This window comes from Sorex fumeus, unplaced genomic scaffold (genome assembly GCF_029834395.1).
Source record: "Sorex fumeus unplaced genomic scaffold, SorFum_2.1 ptg000035l, whole genome shotgun sequence".
NCBI classification, from domain to species: Eukaryota; Metazoa; Chordata; class Mammalia; order Eulipotyphla; family Soricidae; genus Sorex; species Sorex fumeus.
Window position 1 is genome coordinate 30400724 of NW_026606092.1, and position 19575 is coordinate 30420298.

General features: G+C 45.5%; 1 protein-coding gene across 1 annotated transcript; it reads left to right on the forward strand.

Moving 5' to 3' along the window:
* Positions 1-14490: 14490 nt before the first annotated feature.
* Positions 14491-18534, forward strand: CXCR4 (C-X-C motif chemokine receptor 4). Its single transcript, XM_056117646.1, has 2 exons — positions 14491-14587; positions 16939-18534. The coding sequence occupies exons 1-2, from the start codon at positions 14573-14575 to the stop codon at positions 17983-17985; spliced, it is 1062 nt and encodes a 353-aa protein (XP_055973621.1). The 5' UTR covers positions 14491-14572; the 3' UTR covers positions 17986-18534.
* Positions 18535-19575: the final 1041 nt, after the last annotated feature.

The window sequence follows — 19575 nt, forward strand, 5'->3', positions numbered from 1 at the left end:
AAGTTTTGTCACCTCTGATCCTCTGATGATTATCTTTTAAACATATACAAGTAACAAAAGTCACCCAGTGACGTCAATAACAGGATATCCCCAATGACTTGTATCACATAAATGTACACAAGATACATCCAGCACCCAAATTTAGAAAAATTACACTTTTATAAACATTATGGTATACCTATATTTACATATAACATAGTTATAGCATGTAAATATTTATAAATATACATTTTTGTTGGGCTGGAGCAATAGCACAGCGGGTAGGGCATTTGCCTTGCACATGACCGAACCAGGTTTTATTCCTCCATCCCTCTCAGCAGAGCCTGACAAGCTCCCCGTGGCAATTTCAATATGCCAAAAACAGTAACAAGTCTCACAATGGAGACGTTACTAGTGCCCACTTGAGCAAATCAATGAACAACGGAGGACAGTGCTACAGTGCTACATTTTTGTTTAGAAGCTACACCCAGTAGTGCTCAGGGGCTACTCCAGGGAGATTTGAAGCTCAGGGCTCACTTCCAGTGGTGCCAGGGATCAAACCTGGGCCTTCTGCATGGAAAGCATGTACTCAGTCCTTTGAGCACTCACAGACCCCCAATAAATATATTTTACACTTAAATGTTTTAAGTTGCTGATGGTGATAGGGGGTGCAAGGTCACTTCAGGCAATGTTTTGGGGACCATAGAGTTCCAGGGTCCAGTGCATGCAAGGCATGTGCTCTACTACTTGTACCATATCCTTGGACCCTATAATTTTGAATATAAAAGCAAAGATATTTAAATTTCCTCCAATAGCTTCCTCTCCCCTCCCAAATAGTGTCTCTCCCTAAACCCTGATACCCTAGCAGAATTCTAGTTACCCTACCTTTTTCTTCTCCCTCAACGAGATATGACATGCTAGTTCCCAACTCATCAGCTTTCTTTCAATTCCCGCCACTAACCAGCCAACCCAGACCTACCATCTCCCACCTGAGCTTCCAGAGAGATTTCTATCTGTCCACTCCTCTTCGACACCCACCTTCCAACACTTTACTTCTTTTAGAATGAACAAATACTTTATGCTTCCTCATGAATTACTCTAAGGCATGTCTTTCACCATGCTCTTCTCCAACTCAAAGTCTCCAGTTTATCTATATTCATCGCCTTTCTATAAGCCATCTGTCTCTAACTGCAGGATACCTCTCCAGACAGCACTCCAGTCTATATTTCATTCATGCTGGTTCCTGCTCCTTCTGCAGTTCCATATTGAATCTTTTTAAATCTTTCTCATTTCAGTTAGCATGTTTTCTTTCATGCCCAATTTTGGCAAAGTCAAAGTGCTGCTTTCTGAATTGACATGTCCTATGTGAAGACCTCCTCCTACCCGACTTTGTTTCCTCTGTCCTTGCTTAATCTGTCCATCCTTCTCTGGTTATGTTACAAGCTTTTTCATATACAGCTTTATCTCAGTTTGTATTGTAATTAATTTTTCTCACAATAACGTGGGACAGCAGAAGGGAGAAGGAAAATTCTGACTTTACATTGTTGTCCTTCTTTTCTTTTTTCCAACTTCAGATTCTATGCTGGCCTCAATATTCAAACCATGCTTCTGCAAAATTCATTCAAAACAGCAACTCTCCTTTTGTATTTAAAAAAATTTTTTATTTAAAAAATTTTAGGCACAGTAAGCTTTGGATTTTAGACACAGTAATAACAATTCAGTTAATGACAGAGTTTCATGCATACAATGTTCCAACACCACACCCCCACCATATTGTCCCCCAACCTACCCCCTCCATACTCCATTATGGTAAGCTCAGTTCTGTAGACCAGTTCTCAGGTTCTGCTGCCGTTGGCCACTTGTTATCGCCTTTCTATGCTTCTAGATATTCTGCATATCAGAAAAATCAATCTGTATCTGTCCTGCTTCTTCTGACATATTTAATTCAGCATGATACTCTCCAGATCCATACACAAATGGCATGATTTTGTCTTTTCTCACAAAGACAGTAAGTTCTGTGGATGGGACACAAAGGTTAAAGACTGCAGCCTGGGGGTTAGAAGATCAGAGCATTCTTAGCGGTTTTCTCAGTTCAACCAAAGGTTAAAGCAGTTTTCAATGAGAAAATAAAGCATAGACTTTAAAAAGGTATAGAGCTAAAAAAACAGAACAAAGCTTAAGGTGTTTTCCTTGCATGTAGACAATCCTGATTCCATTCCCAGCACTACATATGGTCTCCCAAGCACTACCAGGAGTGATCCCAACATATATTACTGAACACTGAGAATTGTAAGGTGTGTTCCAAGACCCCTCCATCAAATTTGAAAAAATGTAGACTGAATTTTGTTTTTTCCCAGCATTTCAAAACAGCTGATTATTTTTGCAAATCAAAAAGCGAGCCACAGATAGGATGTGAATTCAAGAAGATCATCTTGGCTGCAGAACAAATAAACCAAATCTTTTGTGCCTATTCAGACTTTCAATAATGAAGCAAGAGATTTCTTCTTGGACCCACCCACAAAAGGTTAAAAAAAAATGTTCCTGTGGAGCACAGAAAGGTGGTAAAGTAGCTTTCTTGTCCTACCAGAGATGCCTTCTCATTTTCTTGGCTTTTCTGGTACCACTGAGGCACTTCTAAACTTTAAGAAGCCTAGAAAGAATTTTATGGCAGTGACAGGGTGAGCCTACCCCTTTTAGTAACTGAGTTGGGGGCACAGGGTAGGCACATGACAAAGGAGAGAAATCACAGGAACTGCTGGGATATCCAAAAATTCAGAATTACTGCAAGATACAGGTCTGGGGAGATCAGATTGTGTGTGCGTGTGTGTGTCTGTGTGTTTGTGTGCGTCTGTGTGTAAAAGAAAGGGAGCTGGGGAAAGGGTCTTGGTTGAAGGAAGGTTTGTTTGATTGAAATTTTTGCTAACTTATGACAAAAAATCTTATCCTATTCCATGAAAAGCAGCAGGTAATTAAATAAATAAATCACTGACACTGTCTTCCCATTGTTCATCTATTTGTTCCAGCTGGCCCAGTAATGTCTCCATTGTGAGACTTCGTTGTCACTGTGTTTGGCATATCGAATACGCCACAGGTAGCTTGCCAGGCTTTGCCATGCAGGCAAGATATTCTCGTAGCTTGCCAGACTCTCTGAGAGGGGCAGAGGAATAGAACCAGGCTTGGCCATCCCCGCACAAGGCAAATGCCCTACCGCTTTGCTATCGCTCCAGCAAATCGGTCACGGTCATGGTCCTCCAGTTGTTCATTGATTTGCTCGAGCGGGCCCAGTAACGTCTCCATCGTGAGACTTGTTGTTACTGTGTTTGGCATATTGAATACGTCACGGGTAGCTTGCCAGGCTCTGCCGTGCTGGCAAGATACTCTCGGTAGCTTGCTGGGCTCTCCGAGAGGGGTGGAGGAATCGAACTTGGGTTGGCCATATTGGCTGTGTGCAAGGCAAACGCCCTACCGCTGTGCTATCATTCCATCGCTCCAGCAAATAAATAAATTTAAATAAAACACACACAAAAAAGTAACAGCCTGCCAGAAACCCTAACACTGAGGTGAAATTTACTTGGTAGAGAACAAAACTCTGTGTCAGGCTTGGCCCCTTCCTCAGACAGTCTGATTTCAATCCGAGTAGGGAAAAGCTTGCAGAGAGAACTGGAACACCCTCCCGTGCATCTCAAAGGTGACGGTATCTCTCAACTGACTGGCTGTGCAAATGGAGACGGTGTGGAAGGAACGCATCCCAGTTTTTCAGAGATATCCTAAATGATCATTGCTCTTGACTGCTTGCAGACCCAACACATGAGAGGATTTCCAAACCATCAAATCACACCGCAGGGGATTCAGGACCTCTCATCTCAAGGGATTGCCACAGCTCAGTTCCCAAAAGCAAGCAGAGCCAGGAGGACCCATAGACCCAGTTCCAGGAATGATTTCCCAACCACAGAAACAAAGAGTAGAAGACACAGTCAAAGAGATAGCTCAAGAGGTAGAGAGCTTATCTTACATGCAGCCGACCTGAGTTCAATCCCCAGTGTCTCTTATGGTGCTCCAATCCCCACCAAGTGTGATCCCTGAGCTCAGATCCAAGAATAAACCCTGAGCACAAGGTGAACTCTCCCCATTCTCCCCAAAAGAGCAGAAGACAAGGAGGAAAATAAGAAATGCATTATACCTTGATCTATTCAAATAACAGCAAATTAGTTTTGTTTTCTTCATTAAAGAAAAAACCAGGGGACTGGGGCGATAGCACAGCGAGTAGGGTGTTTGCCGTGTACGCGGCCTACCCAGGTTCAATTCCCAGCTTCCCATATGGTCCCCTGAGCACCACCAGGGGTAATTCCTGAGTGCAGAGCCAGGAGTAAACCCTGTGCATCTCCGGGTGTGACCCAAAAAGAAAAAAAAAACGTGGCTTCAGGGTTGGAGCTATAGTACAGCAGGTAGGGTATTTGCTTTCACATTGCTGACCCTGTTCAAACCCCAGGATCCCTTATCGTTTCCCAAGCACCACCAGGAGTAATTCCTGAGAGCAGAACCAGGAGTAACCTGTGAGCATTGCTGGGTATCATTCAAAAAAAAGCAAAAAAAGTAAAAACAAAAAAGAAAAGAACTGTTCCCATAGAAAGCCATTCCCATTTTACAGAGATTTTAAGAAATGTCGTATTTACCTTGGAAGGAGTTGGAAGGACGCTAAATGATAAATGTTCCAATATTGAAAAGGAACCATATAGGGCTATGAGGCTTCAGATCATTTTTAATCAGTTAACTCAGTTTCCCTTCATGCAATACCAAGCCATTATAGGGTTAATCTTCCACTTTAATAGTCTTCTACTTTTCCACATTTTCTCTCCCTGGAGAGGTGAGTACATCTAAAAGTCTCAGGAGGCCTTAAAAAGTCTAGCACTAAATCTTTTGAGTCACTTAATCCCCAAATCTTCTATGTTTGGAGATAATTTCCTTTATGAAAAGAAATCCTACCCGGGCCAGATTCCACTTTCAAACCTGCTAATGGAACAAAGAGGCCTCTCATTAGACTCATCCCTGTGGTTGCAAGGGGTATGGGTGGGGGTTGGGGGGGGGTCTCAGGAAAGGCAGGCTTACCTTCATCCATTCTCAGGATGGTTTTTGGATGCCACTCTCTTTGGCTTCCTCTTAGAAAACTGTATTCAGCCCAGCTCAGCTCAGTTAGGGTCAGAGGATAGAAAATAGGGGAGGAGGATGCCTAGAGAAAAGATGAATCCAGCATGAATCCCTTAGTGGGTTCAATGATTGGATCACCCCTTTAGTTGTAGAAGGGAATCCTTAAAATGGAGACCAAAAGGGTTCAAAGATCCCTTCCAGGGCCAACCTGGAGAGATCTCTCAATGAATTTTGTCTACTGGAAGCAGATTACAACCTGTGTAGCACTGCATGATCCCCCCAGCACCATATCAGGGAGCGACAGAGTAGCTCCTGAGTACTCCCAAGTGTGGCCCCAAAACACGAAGATGCTTTCCAGCCCTGAATCTGAGGCTCCCTAATTCCAGGAGATGCCCTTAAGGCACATCTGAGAATCCTGGTTTCTTTTATTTCCTCCCCCTCGCACAAATCTCTCTTCTGCCCCGCAGTTAGAGGCAAGAATATCTCACACTTTATTTAAAGGTCCATTTCCCTTTACCTCACTTGTCTGGGTAATAGTGGAGAAAGCTATTTGCTTTGGTTAATCAAAGCCCTCCACTGTCAAGAAAGACGTTTCAGCGCTGAGATATGAGCCTATCCCAATAATAGGTAATGTTTATTGGGTGCTTCATAATCATGTACACCGCGCTACTCTAAGAACATCATGGCATTATCATATTTAATCCTCCGACAACACCAAAAGTGAAATGCTACTGTTATCTGGGCAGTACAGCTAAGAAAAGACTTGAAGACATGTTTGCACAGGATGTAGACCGATAAATTGGATCCTAGTAAATATAGCAAAGAGGAAATAAATATGCTTTAAACTACTAAAGTGATATCTCTGATATTGAGTTAGGGCATATGTGTAGATGTGTAGAGTTGGCACCCAAGTCAATTGCAGTGCTCTGTATTCTGAACCACTCAGCTGCAGGGTTGGACTGGCAATCCACTGGTCTATTGTACATCCCTCCTTTCCTCCCCTCCCTATTTAAAAAGAAGAGGGAAGAATGTGCCTTTTTCTGAATGATGCTGTCCCACAATAGTTGACATAAATAGCAGCTCAGTGTCCTGTATCAAGCAAGAATACTGAATAAAATAGGAAGCCTGCAGACAGAGAAGGGGCTAAAGGCTTATAGCAGAGCTTCAGACGCGTTTTGTTCCTACTCTTTAGGGTCACAAATTGTAGCTGGGGGATAATTGGAAACGCCCAGGAATATCAACTCAAGAAAATAAAAGTGATTAATTTCAACTCAGAGAAGTTGGCAAATTATGGTACAGAGATCACGCAAAAAGGATTCTAAAACCACTTCTGGCTTTTTCCACTACTGCCTTAGTCTATCCTTGAAAGTTCTATAAATCCCACCCCCCTTCCCTTCTTTTCTAGAGCCAACATCCTAGAACAATGTAAACTAGAAACAAAAAGAACTTGTTGATGAGATTATATGGTGCCAGAGCCGGCCTGTGGGGGTGACCGCCAAGCTGCTGGAAATAGGGGGAGATGTGGGGAGGTCAACCATTCCCTGTTCTGTTGTGCCTGGAATTTTCAGTCACAAGTCCCACATACTGGGTTTTCTGTGGATTTACTCCTGGGTGAGGCTCGTCCAAGCATGTGGAGAGTGGCCGTGAATATAACGGTGGTTGAGTTCTGGAGGTTTTCAGCTGCTGGTACTGGCTCTACTGGGGTGGGGAGCAAAAAATCACCTGCCCCCTTGGGTCGCCCTGAATGAAAGAGTCTGGCGCTGGGTCTGTAGGCATGGCTATGGCATATTGTTCTGTGCTCTCTTCCAAGAAATTTATAATCTCATCAATGGCCATGATCCATAGACTCAACAATAAATCACTCATACTTTATTTACACCACTAATATACCAAGAGTAGTACACCATATGTGATGGGGTTTAAAGTAGAAGGCAACCAATTTTAGGGGGAAATATATTTATATTTATATATACATATAAGTATATATATATATATATATCGCTGGAGCGATAACACAGCGGTAGGGCGTTCACCTTACAAGTGGCCAACATGGCCGACCCGAGTTCGATTCCTCCACCCCTCTCGGAGAGCCCGGCAAGCTACCGAGAGTATTTGATATGCCAGACACAGTAACAACAAAGTCTCCAATGGAGACGTTACTGGGCCCGCTCAAGCAAATCGACAATCAACGGGAGGGCCTTTACCTTTACCTTTACCTTTATACATATATAGAAAATCTTCACACTTTCCTCTAAGAAGCCTTTTTGGATCATTTTCTAGAAGATTATTCATAGCAATCAATATAAAATAAATTATTTCAATTCTGCTTTGGGGGCTGGGTTTGGGGTTCAGGATGGAAACATTCAAAATATGGTGGTAAAAAGGTGCAATGGTGGTGGGACTGGTGTTCTAATATTCAATATAATCAAATATTGTGAAAAACTTTATAAACAAAAATAAATAAAATAACTTGTATTTCTTTGTTTTTGAATCGATATCTTAAAGTTGAGCTTTCACATTAAAAAATTAGGACTTGGACCAAGGAGATAACTCAAGAAAAGAGCACGTGCTGAACATGCACAAGGCCTAAAGTTCTATCGCCAGCATTGCCTGGTCTCCTGCTACCACCCTGAGACCTTGGTAGACAAGTGTCACACAGCATTGCATTGAGTTCCCATAGATTTGTCAGTCCACTGCTGGATTAAGCATCTCTGGGAGTGGTCCTTATGCCAACCCCACTTTCACAGAGTGTGGTAGCCTAGAGTGTTTAAAAAAAGAAGAAATAAATAGGGACACACGCACAAATCTTGGAACCAAGCAGCTTGCTGCAAAGATTCCTTCGGACTTTGCAATAACACACTTTCGCTGGGCCACTTCAGACAGGAGCAGGGGCCATCCCCCCACAGGACCCCCTTAGGAATCCCGGCAGCCTCCATCTTCTGGAACTCAAGGAAAGGTCCAGGTATGTGGTAGCAGTGGTGGCAAACAGAGCAGGAGTAGGCCCTTCTCCTTCCCCCCATCCCTGCCCTATGGGATTCTGAGATGACGCCCACAAACTGCCACCAGCTACTTAAGCCCCTACATAGCCATGATCCAGAGACACACACACAAATCTCGGAACGGAGTAGCTCACTGCAGAGATCTCTCCAGACCCTAATTATTAAAATTTTAGAATTCTTTGTTATGGATAGAATATGTGGGACTGGTGTCGAAATATTATATGTAACCAAAGTAGAGAGAGTATTGGGGAAATTGCCACACCATCAGGGGAAGGGTTGGAATGGGAGGAGGGAGTGGGGGGAGGGAGGGGTGGATTTTGGTGGTGGAAAATGTGCACTGGTGAAGGAATGGGTGTTTGATGACTGTATGACCAAAGCTCAAACATGAAAGCTTTGTAGCTATATCTCACGGTGAATTAATAAAAAGGGGAGGGGGGAAGAAACAAATCAATTGGACTTTTATCTTAAAATTTTGAAATATGTGATGAATGCCCGTACAGGGCATATAATAGCAGTGGCCACATCCTTTCGATAGGGCATATATCTTCCAGTTTTCCATAGAAACCCTTAGGTTTTTTTTTCCTTTTTTTTGCATTTTTCATTTATAATATCTGAGGTTGGAGAATTAGCAGAGAAGTAAAGGCATTTGTCTTGCAGGCAGCTCACCCGGGTTCAAATCTTGGCACTACATATGCTCTTCCAAGGCTCTGCCAGGAGTGCTCCCTGATCACAGAGCTAGGAATAAGCCCTGAACACCACTGGGTATGACTGCACTGTAGCACTGTCCTCCCGTTGTTCATCAATTTGCTCAAGTGGGCACCAGTAACGTTTCCATTGTGAGACTTATTGTTGCTGTTTTTGGCATACCAAATACGCCATGGGGAGCTTGCCAGGCCCTGCCGTGCAGGCAGGATACTCTTTGTAGCTTGCCAGGCTCTCCGAGAGTGATGGAGGAATTGAACCCGGGTTTGCTGTGTGCAAGGCAAATGCCCTACCTGCTGTGCTATAGCTCCAGCCCTGGGTATGACTCAAAAGCCAAATTCTATATGTTTGTAGGATGTTTAGTTTTCCACTGGGTCTTAAACTTACAAGATAGCTCTGAGGACATAATTGTGGCTTTGGATTTAAAGTACAGTCCCTGCAAAAATATTGCATGGATTCCCCCTAACTCTCTCTCTCTCTCTCTCTCTCTCTCTCTCTCTCTCTCTCTCTCTCTCTCTCTCTCTCTCTCTCTCACACCCCCCACCCTGTCTTTCCATTCATCTAAGACAATGAATTTTGGCGAGATCTCAAAGCACATCGTTTTTTGTGATCAGATCACCACATTTCTGGGAGCACCCCGACTCTGCCATGGGATGCTGAATTCTCTTTAGAAAGTAAAAAGCTGTAGGCATTGCCTCTTGTCACATAGCTGCCTGAAGTCACTATCAATAAATTACTAGTTTAAGGAAAACAATGACAAGCCTTTTCCATGGAGAACAGGGTTTGCTCTCTCAATTATTTCCTAAAGTCATGCCCTGTTTCCCAGCTTGACACCATCATTTCTGAGGCAACAGCACTGAGTCTGTTTGTTGTCTTTGAGTTGCACAGTGACACCGCACCTGTCACAGGAGCCCAGTAAACTGAGAGAGCAAAGCCGCCTTCTGGCTGAGAAACTGGTCAAGTAATGATCATTGCATCGTTAATTAAGTGACTGCTTTGTTCAAATGACTTACCAGCGTGGCTCTAAATAGGGTGTATTTGTTTTTCAATCTAGTTTGTGTGTGTGTGTGCGCGTGTGTGTGCGTGTGTGTGTGTGTGTGTGTGTGTGTGTGGAAAATTTCGGTGACTATTCTCTACTGCTAAAAAGTTTTGATGAAACACTTATAATTCTATTTCAATGAAGTCTGACCTTTTAGAAAATTTAGCAACCTAGGTACACAATAAGAAAGTCAGGAAATCAGAAATACTTTTCCTAAATCACTGCAAGATGGAAGGCTTCGGCTTATTTTCCAAAATTCCTTCTTTCCAGTAGAGGTAGGAAGCAGAAGGTGCTAGGAAAGAAGAAATGAGAGATTGCTTCTTTCACCTCCTATTTGAAAACATACTAAAGCTGATAGCATTGTCCCTGAGATTTGCAACCCTCTGTTAGAATCACAAGTCCCTTGGGAAATAAACTCCTTTAAAGAAAAATCTCTTGGGAAAACATTAACTTTGTCCCTTTGAGCATGCCCCCAACAACCATCGAGGAAGTTCATAATTATTTTTTTCTTTCTTAGAAACAAAAGTGGCCCTTGTGGGGTTTTTGGCTTTGTTTTATTTTACTTTGGGCTGGAGCGATAGCAAAGTGGGTAGGGCGTTTGCCTTGTACGCAGCCGACCCAACTGACTTGGGTTCGATTCCTCCGCCCCTCTCGGAGAGCCCGGCAAGCTACCGAGAGTATCTTTCCCATACGGCAAACACAGTAGCAAGTCTCACATTGGAGACATTACTGCACCCTTTCGAGCAAATTGATGAACAGGAGGACCGTGCTTTCTTTTCTTTTATTTTATTTTAAGAGATTGGGTGGGGGGGGCGTGTTGAGAGGGGTGCAGTGAAATTGGGTAAGGGGCTTCCAGCATCCAGAAGGCATTTAACGTGCTGCCTCCTACTCTCAACATCTGGGAAGTTTGGGTGAAGGGGGTCTGTCTCTAAATTCTCGTCCTCTCCCTCCACCAGTTTCAAACTTGTTTGAGGACATTGTATAGTTTCTGTCATCCACACACACATGCTCCTAAGCAAATCCACCAGATGCAGAGAGAGCAACAGGAGGTGGCAGCAGGCTGGCCATGGTATCACTGGATGCGTCCCCTCTAAACCTGGCCAACACTAGTTACTTCCTGGGCGAAAGCCAGCCTGAGAACTTGGGGACCCTGCCAAGGCTCTGACAGCCTTGAAGCCCAGCTCTGTTGCCAGAACCACACAGGAAAGTCATTAATTCATTAAAGAAAGGCTCCGTGAACAATTAGAGAGCTTGTTATTTTTCCATCCATGGGCTAGCAGCATGGAGAATCTCCGAACATTCCCTTTAAGTGTTCTGGAATATGGGGATGAGGGCAATAAAGACACACATATAGAAACGGACTCTCTCACATGGAGCCACTCTAAGGAGCATGGAAATAAACAACAAAGGACCTTTCAGAGGTGGGAGATTTCAGAAAGCAATTGGCAGCAGTCAGGTCAGAGAAAGGAGACACAGTATGCAGGGGACCTGGACTTGGGAGTCCAAGAGAGGCCAGCTGCACATACCCAGAATGAGCTCAGTCAAATTCTCCACCCCCCCTTTGTACCTCGGTTTCCCTGCTGTGGAATAGAGAGGGTACACATCATGTAGAAGTGGTTGGGGATGACATGAGGCGGACTGCACGTGACCAGCACCCCCAAAAAAAGCTTGAGAATTTTTGCTTTGTTTTGAAAAACATCAGAAAATGATTGCTTTTTAAAAATGCAGTTTTAAGTACTTTTGTCTCAGGGGGAAATATGAGGGTATCTTTCCTTGGAAAGAGGAAAGGAGAACTACTATGAAAAAAAATCAACATTAGGGAGTGAAAAGTAAGGGAAGGAAGCTAGTGTTTCATTTCTAAACATTCATTCTGCTATATATGAAAATGTTTCATGTCTATGTTTTTTTAAGTTGAAGTCCAGAAAAATGCAAGAAATAAATGAAAATCAAATTATTTCGCCCACTGAAAACACCAATAACATTTCCTAAAGCATATTTTATTTATTTATTTATTGTTGTTGTCTGGTTGGTTACTTGGTTGGCTGATTTTTTTACAGTAACAGGGGATTGAAGCATATGCAAGCAAAGTGGTGATGAATATTTTGATAACTGAGATTATACTACATAATGCATTGTTTTGAATCCTGCCTTTACATCTAAATATTTCATAAAATTGTCATTAAATGCTCTTTATAAACATTTACAATTTTAAATGGAATTTTACATAAGGAGGAATAAAAATTTGAACCATTCCACTTATAATAGACATTTAGGACTGTTTAGACAGTTCACTATGTAAATAGTATTTCCTTGGTTATCTTTATGACAGAAAAGATATTGCCTTTCAGACAATTTTCTAGAAGTAGAATTATTGTTCAAGGTTCGCATTGAACACAAAATGTTTTCCAAAGAGGATATCCCAGCGCGTTACCACCAACCACAGGGGTAGAGGTCTTATCAAATTCTGAGACTATTATCATTGAAAAGAGTGGTTTGGGATTAATTTGACAGTTACCTTATTAAATAGCATTTCCTTGTTCTCTGGAGCTGTTTCCTTTTAGCAGATAAAGCTAAGAGGATTTAAAGGAGTCGTCAGATAAAGAAAGGAACTTTCTTTTGTCTGCAATCAACAAATATTTATTGTGGGAATCATTTTTATTCCAGATTTATCTTCTCTCCCTTTGGGGCAGGTTTGTGGGATTCCACGGTTCAGATTTTAGTCATTGGGGAGAGTTTTGGGGTAGGATGTAGCTAGTATTCTGGCTCTGCCAACCAAGCTTCATGAGAAGCAAGCTCTGAATTTTTTTAAATGAATTTTAATTGGAAATGTTCAAAATTCCAGTCCTTCAAAGGATAGATACCTGTTCTACCACATTTATGAAAATGTGAAGATTCTGGCTAAATACAGAACAAAAGTGCATTTTGAAAGTTTTTTTTAATTCCACAAAAAAAATCAATATTATTGATTTTATCTATTCATGACTGGGTCTGCAGTCTCTGCGTCGCACTTCTTGACCCCCAATATCGACTTTTCAGTAGGTGAGAACCTTCCTCCCACAAATATCAGGAAAGGGACCCCAGACAAAGGAGGTAAATGTGAACTGAACTTGGGGGACCACCTCCAAGATGGAAGATTTTATCTGGAAGAAAAGCCTGTTTATATGGTTCAGTCGATAAGAGTCCACCCCTCCGGACGGTCCTGGGCCAGGGTGGGAGTGGGGTACTCCAGACTGGGATCCGGAAAGGAGCGTTCCAAATCCTTACTCACTCCTCCCGCCTGCTGATGCTCGCTGGCACCTCGGTCCCCACCTTCACGCTTGCAGGCGCGCGCGCCTGCGGTCACAGTTTCTCCGTCCGACCCCTCCCTCGCCTCCTGCCCCACCCAGGCTGCGCGCCGGCGGGAAAGCACTGCCGGGCGCCCACTGAAAACCCAGCCCTGTGGCACCGCTCTGGACCAGCAGCTTCCTTCAGCCACCCCATCCCGCCCTACTCTTCCACCTTATTTCTTGGTGCCAGGGTGCAACCCCCGCATGGCTGAGTGGGATAGTGAAAGATGCTTCATGGGTGCAAGCCCGACTTGGAATCCCCAGCCCACGCTGCCAGTTTATCCCTGCTTCCCTTTTCTGCACTTGGGGACCTTGTCCTTTGCTTTCAGGCTCTGTCCCTAACGCCGAGAGCGGTGGCGCTCAGGGGACGCTCAGTAACGGTCTGACCACCGAACTCACCGCTGCCGCCTTGCGTAAGGGTCACACCCACGGGATGTTGTGAGAATGAGTGTTTCTTAATCACTGCGTGATCCTTTGACATTTCTCATTTGCTAGTTTTCTCTTAACCATGAAACACTCCTTTATCATGATTAAAATACTACTGACGAATTGGCCACTGGGGAATATACCTACTTCTTGATCACAAGCTCCCTCTAGAACGATGCCAGCCCAGTCTCTCTTTTTCGGAGAGGTTTTTTTCCTTTTCTTTTCTTTTCTTTTTTTTCTTCTTTTCCCTGGTGGCTGACCCCTGACCGGGTGCTATTCCCCGTGGAGGTGTGTGTGCCTAGCTCTGCAGACCAGCGCTCTGAAGAAAGTATCTTTATCTTGTTTTCTGCGTGCAATTTGCACCTCCTGCTAGACCGGCGGGTAGAAAAGTCAGGTGCTGGACTCACTTTCCCGCATTGCCGCCTACCGGTTGGGTTATTCCAGCAAGTGATTTCCCCCTCTCCGGGCCTCCGTGTCCCCGTTTGTGACGGTTCCCGGGTCTGATGGGCTATCCACGTGAGCCAGGATGGATGCTACTACACTCAGCCAGGGATGCGTCGGTGGCCCGCGCTTCCAACCTCCCGTGGGCGCATCCTGCGTTCCCAAGTGGAAAAGGAGTGCCACTCTTTGGGTCTCCCCAGCTGGAGACTCACAGAGGGACCTGCAAGCAACTGCAGCCGCGCGGGGGCTTCCCGGGCTGACCCCAAGGGGGCCGCCGAGGACGCACCCCGGGTTCCCCGCAGCCCTCCAGTCGCTCCTCCGCTGCCCACCCCGCCCCCGCCGCCCCGCCCCGCCCGCTCACCCGAGCTGCGCATGCCCAGCCCGCGGCGCGTGTTTTTATAAAAGTCGCGCTCCGGCCAGAAACTTCAGTCCGAAGCTGCGGGAGCAGGTAGCAAAGTGACCTCAAGGACTTGGGTGCTCTGGTGGCCACCGCGGCTGGAAAGCGAGCGGAGACCATGGACGTGTTCCCTGTAAGTCCGCTTTCCGTTGCCTTTTTTTTTTTTTTTTACCCCTTCAAGGCTACAAAATAACCTGAATTTTGGAGCGCACCCGCAAAATCAGCAGAAAGGAAATTGGACGTGCCCCGGGAAGGAGCATAGAAAAAAGTTGTAGTGTGCATGGTTTTGTAGGAAGGGTAGAACTGGAATATTTTGCTCTGGAAGCAAAGGAGTTCGGGTTGGAACGGCCCGTTGCGGGGGTCGGTGGAGGGATGGGGGGAGGGTTTGGCGTTTGTGTGTCTTTCCCTCCGGAATCCCGCGGCGCGCGCCGGGCTTGCATGCTGTTTGCAAACAGAAGGACATTCGGTTGCACTAGTGCAAGAGAAAGGGTGCACCGCAGTCCCGGGACTGAGCCCTTGGGTTTTTTCCTTGGAGGAGAGAGAGGCTCTTGGGGGGCGAATTCTGTGATCTGAGATGAGCGGCGGCGCTCTGGGGATGAGTTCCCGGAGAGAAAGCGCCCCCGATTAAACTTCAGGCAAAGGCACCCTTCTCGCCGACTGCGCGCGCCTTTGCAAAACTTTGCGTGGCCGTCGGTGCCCGGCTACTAACCCCCACCCCGGGGCATAGAGAGTCGAGGGCGGGAAAGGTGGGCAGAACCCTCCGTGCGGCGGGCTCGACGGCTCTGAGTGTTGCGTGCAGTTGGGTGGTTGCGGGGGAGCCGTCTGATGCTCTGTGGTCGAGGGAGAAGCCTCGGGAGCCGCGGGCGGGCAGTGGGTGGCCCCCAGCGTTGGAGTTCGGGAAGGTGGCGAGGTCACCGAGGGCGCACAGCGCCGGAGGTGCGCGCCGCGGCACTGGGTGTGGATTGTGTGGTTGGTGGGGCACCTGGGCTGCGGGTGGCCGCGGCGCCAACAGACAGGTGCTGACTGGGACCGTTTGGCCAATTGCGCCGTTTTAACCGTCGGTGGTTTCCTGAAGCCTTTTGAAACCCTGTTACTACTACTGAGGCTTTTCGTTCCTTCCCAGCGGCGCGCGATTCAGAGGTGCCGCAGAGGAGCCGCCCAGTCTGTGTCCCCGGCGCCGGCGGGGACCGTGGCTGGCGCGCGGCGGGGCCCACCCCGGGAGCGGCTGCCCGGGGCGTGGTGCACAGATGCGCGGGCCCGGGGACTAGACCACCCGGCCCCCAGCGCGCTCTCTGCCGGGAGGTTTCTTTCCAGCTGCAGACGATCGCAGGGTCCGAGGGGAAGGGAAGGGAGAGCCACCCCGGAGAGTTAAGGAAATGAAATTTAGCGTGAGGACCAAGAGCGTAGACCCCCCCAGGCCCCTCCCGGAAAAACGCTGTGTTGCCTAAATTTCGAAGCGCGCCAAGGGTTCGATCAGCCTCAGCCTGGCCCAGAAGACTCATGCGTCCCTCTCCACCTCTGTCCAGGAGGCTAGCCGAGGTGGGAAGGTGTCCACTCTGACACTAACCCCCGGTCCCAAAAACCAAACACTCTAAATTCGAATGCACCTTTAATGCTCCATTCTCTTTCCCCCTGTACGTGTTGCTTGGAGCACTGAAAGGTTTGTGTCGAGATAAGTACTCAGGAAACAATGGTTGGTGCTTTTCTAAACAGGCGTGTTGGGAGAGAGATAGGACAGTGGGCTAGGTGTTTGCCTTGCCAACAGCCAACGCGTTCAATCCCAGGCAGTGTGGTCCCCACAACATCTCCTGGAAGCCAGGAATAAGCCCTGAGCATTGCTGCAGGTAGCCCCCAAACCACCCCAACCCCATAAAGAGACTGAGTCTTTGGGATGCCCTCACAGCTCTCTTCCTCCCCTCTCCTTAATTCGGCCCCCCCTCCAACTCCCCACCACACACACTCACATATACACCAGCACAGCCACCACCTTAGCACCACCACGCTGCCTAAGAGTGCCCTCTGTGTTTTGTTTTGGTGGGTTCCCCTCCACCCCCATGGTTTTTTTCTTCCGCTCTAGTGGATGAGGCAGAAGAGTTAGCAAAGATGGGACTTTGAACCCCTCAGAGTCCCAGCGCCCTTTTGTTCTAGACAAAGAATTTTGTAATTGGTTCAACTAAAGAAGGATCTAAAGGAAGTGACTGGGGGAGGGGCCATGGGAAAGAAGGCTGTTTCTATAATAAGGTTCTGTAATAATTCTCCTGTGCCCTCTCCCAGTACTTGGGGTGGCAGTGCTGAGCCAGGTTGGGCTTCCTAAGTTCCTCTTATATACCAGAAGTTTCATGTGTCATAAGTTTCTTTATAGCAGAAACTTATATGACCACAGTCATAAGTTTCTTTATAGCAGAAACTTTTTTTTTTCATTTGAACTTGGATAATGCCTGCTGAACTTGAAAGTGAATGTGTATCCCCTTGACTCTTTTGCAGATAGATTCCTCAGATAACTACACAGGAGACGACTTGGGCTCTGGTGACTTTGACTTCAACAAGGAACCCTGCTTCAGGGAGGAAAATGCCCATTTCAACCAAATCTTTCTGCCCACTGTCTACTCCATCATCTTCTTGACTGGCATAGTGGGCAATGGGTTGGTCGTCCTGGTCATGGGCTATCAGAAGAAACTAAGAAGCATGACCGACAAGTACAGACTACATTTGTCTGTGGCAGACCTCCTCTTTGTCCTCACACTTCCCTTCTGGGCAGTTGATGCTGTGGCAAATTGGTATTTTGGAGACTTCCTATGCAAAGCAATTCATGTCATCTACACAGTCAACCTGTACAGTAGCGTTCTCATCCTGGCCTTCATCAGCCTGGATCGGTACCTGGCCATCGTCCATGCCACCAACAGTCAGAGGCCAAGGAAGCTGCTGGCGGAGAAGGTGGTCTATGTCGGCGTGTGGATACCTGCTCTGCTGTTAACCATTCCTGACCTCATCTTTGCCAATACCCAGGTGATCGAGGACAGGGTCATGTGTGACCGCTTCTACCCCAGTGACTCCTGGATGGTGGTGTTCCACTTTCAGCACATTGTGGTTGGCCTGATCCTGCCAGGTATCGTCATTCTGTCCTGCTATTGCATCATCATCTCCAAGCTGTCACACTCCAAGGGCTACCAGAAGAGAAAGGCCCTCAAGACCACAGTTATCCTCATTCTGGCGTTCTTCGCCTGCTGGCTGCCCTACTACATTGGGATCAGCATTGACTCCTTCATCCTCCTGGAAATCATCAATCAAGGATGTGACTTTGAAAACACAGTGCACAAGTGGATTTCCATCACTGAGGCCCTCGCCTTTTTCCACTGTTGCCTGAATCCCATCCTCTATGCATTCCTTGGAGCCAAATTTAAAACCTCTGCCCAGCATGCACTCACATCTGTGAGCAGGGGGTCCAGTCTCAAGATCCTCTCCAAGGGAAAGCGGGGTGGACATTCTTCTGTTTCAACCGAGTCTGAGTCTTCAAGTTTTCACTCCAGCTAACACTCATGTGAAAGACTTCTACTATAAAGAACTTTTGGTTAAAGTTACACCTTTTTCCAGATACAAAAGACTGACTGACCGATACTGTACAGTTTTTACTGTTGTATTTTCTTGGTTTTTTGGTGTGTTTTTTTTTTTTAGTTTTTGTGAAGTTTAATTGATTTATTTATATAAAATGGTTTTTCTTTTGTTTGTTCGTTTCATGTATATGAGAGTCTAGGCAGGACCTGTGGCCAAGTTCTTAGTTGCTGTATGTCTGGTTGTAGATTGTAGAAAAGGGAACTGAACATTCCAGAGTGTAGTGAATCACTTAAAGCTAGAAGTGATCCCCAGCTGTTTGTGCATAAATAATCTCTCCATTCCAGTGGAACATTTCTTTTTCCTGTTCCTAAGATGTTTGGTTACACTATCTGAGTTTTGCAATAGAAATGGCACTTATAACCAAAGCCTGAAAAGGTGTAGGAATGCTGGTTGTTTTGGTTTTCAGGAGTGGATTGATTTCAGCACCTACAATGTACAGTCTTGTATTAAGTTGTTAATAAAAGTGTGTGTAAAACTTTCTTAGTGATGTGTGCGCTTTTTCTCTTGACATTCCTTTGACTAGCATAAATAAAAAATAATTAGAATATATTTATGCCATGCCGGGTACTGCCCTAACACTTATGACAGCTTTGTGATAGGCTCTTGGTTCTGTTAACTGAAGTGACTTGGCTAATGGCATTGAGTAAGTAGAAAAGCTAATATTTTAAGCCAGGTGACATGATTTCAAATCAAAACTCATCATAGCTTTTCAATTCAGAACCTTAGAAATGTGTAGCCAGTTCCTATTGTTACAAAAGTCATTATTCCAAAGGCAAAAACATGATTAAAAGAAGAAAAGTATGCAACGTCATGTTTCATATTTTACTCTTCCCTTTTGTATAATACAGGTCTGTGCTGTGCCAAGACTTGAGACCTTTTCTTCTGTAAACACTTAAATATAAATAGCCTCACTGACTTGCAGACACTTTTTATCACTTGCACTTTGAAGGCAATAACCAGAAATTGATACCATTTCATTACCCCCTGCCTTTTTTTTTTTTGTAAAAATTACCCACTAGGCCTCCCCAGAACACCTGGCCATAAGTCAACTGAGTTGTTTTTTGAAAATAAAAGCCAGAAGTGAATGTTTTCCTCATAAAATTAACCATGCCCAAAATAGCCCATTTGCAACATTGTTCATGCAAATCACAACACTTGCTCTATTGCGATACCTATCCCCTTAGGGCTTCAGCCAAGCAAATAAACATTACATTGGTTAGAATACAGTAGAAAGGTCCACTAAAGCAAACTTCCCACTGCCCATATTTTGTACAAGATTTTGGGAGTCTTCTATAACATAATCCTCAACTATTCACACAGCCATTATGCAAGCTCAAGTAAATTTTTGTTCTGGTGTCCATTTAAAAATTAATCTCTGATACCAGAGAGATGTATAGTGGGTAAAGTGCTTGCCTTGAATGCACCTGACAGGTTCACTACCGACACCACGTAATGGTCCCTCTGAGGCCTGCCAGGAATGATACCTGAGCACAGCTGAGTATGACCCCA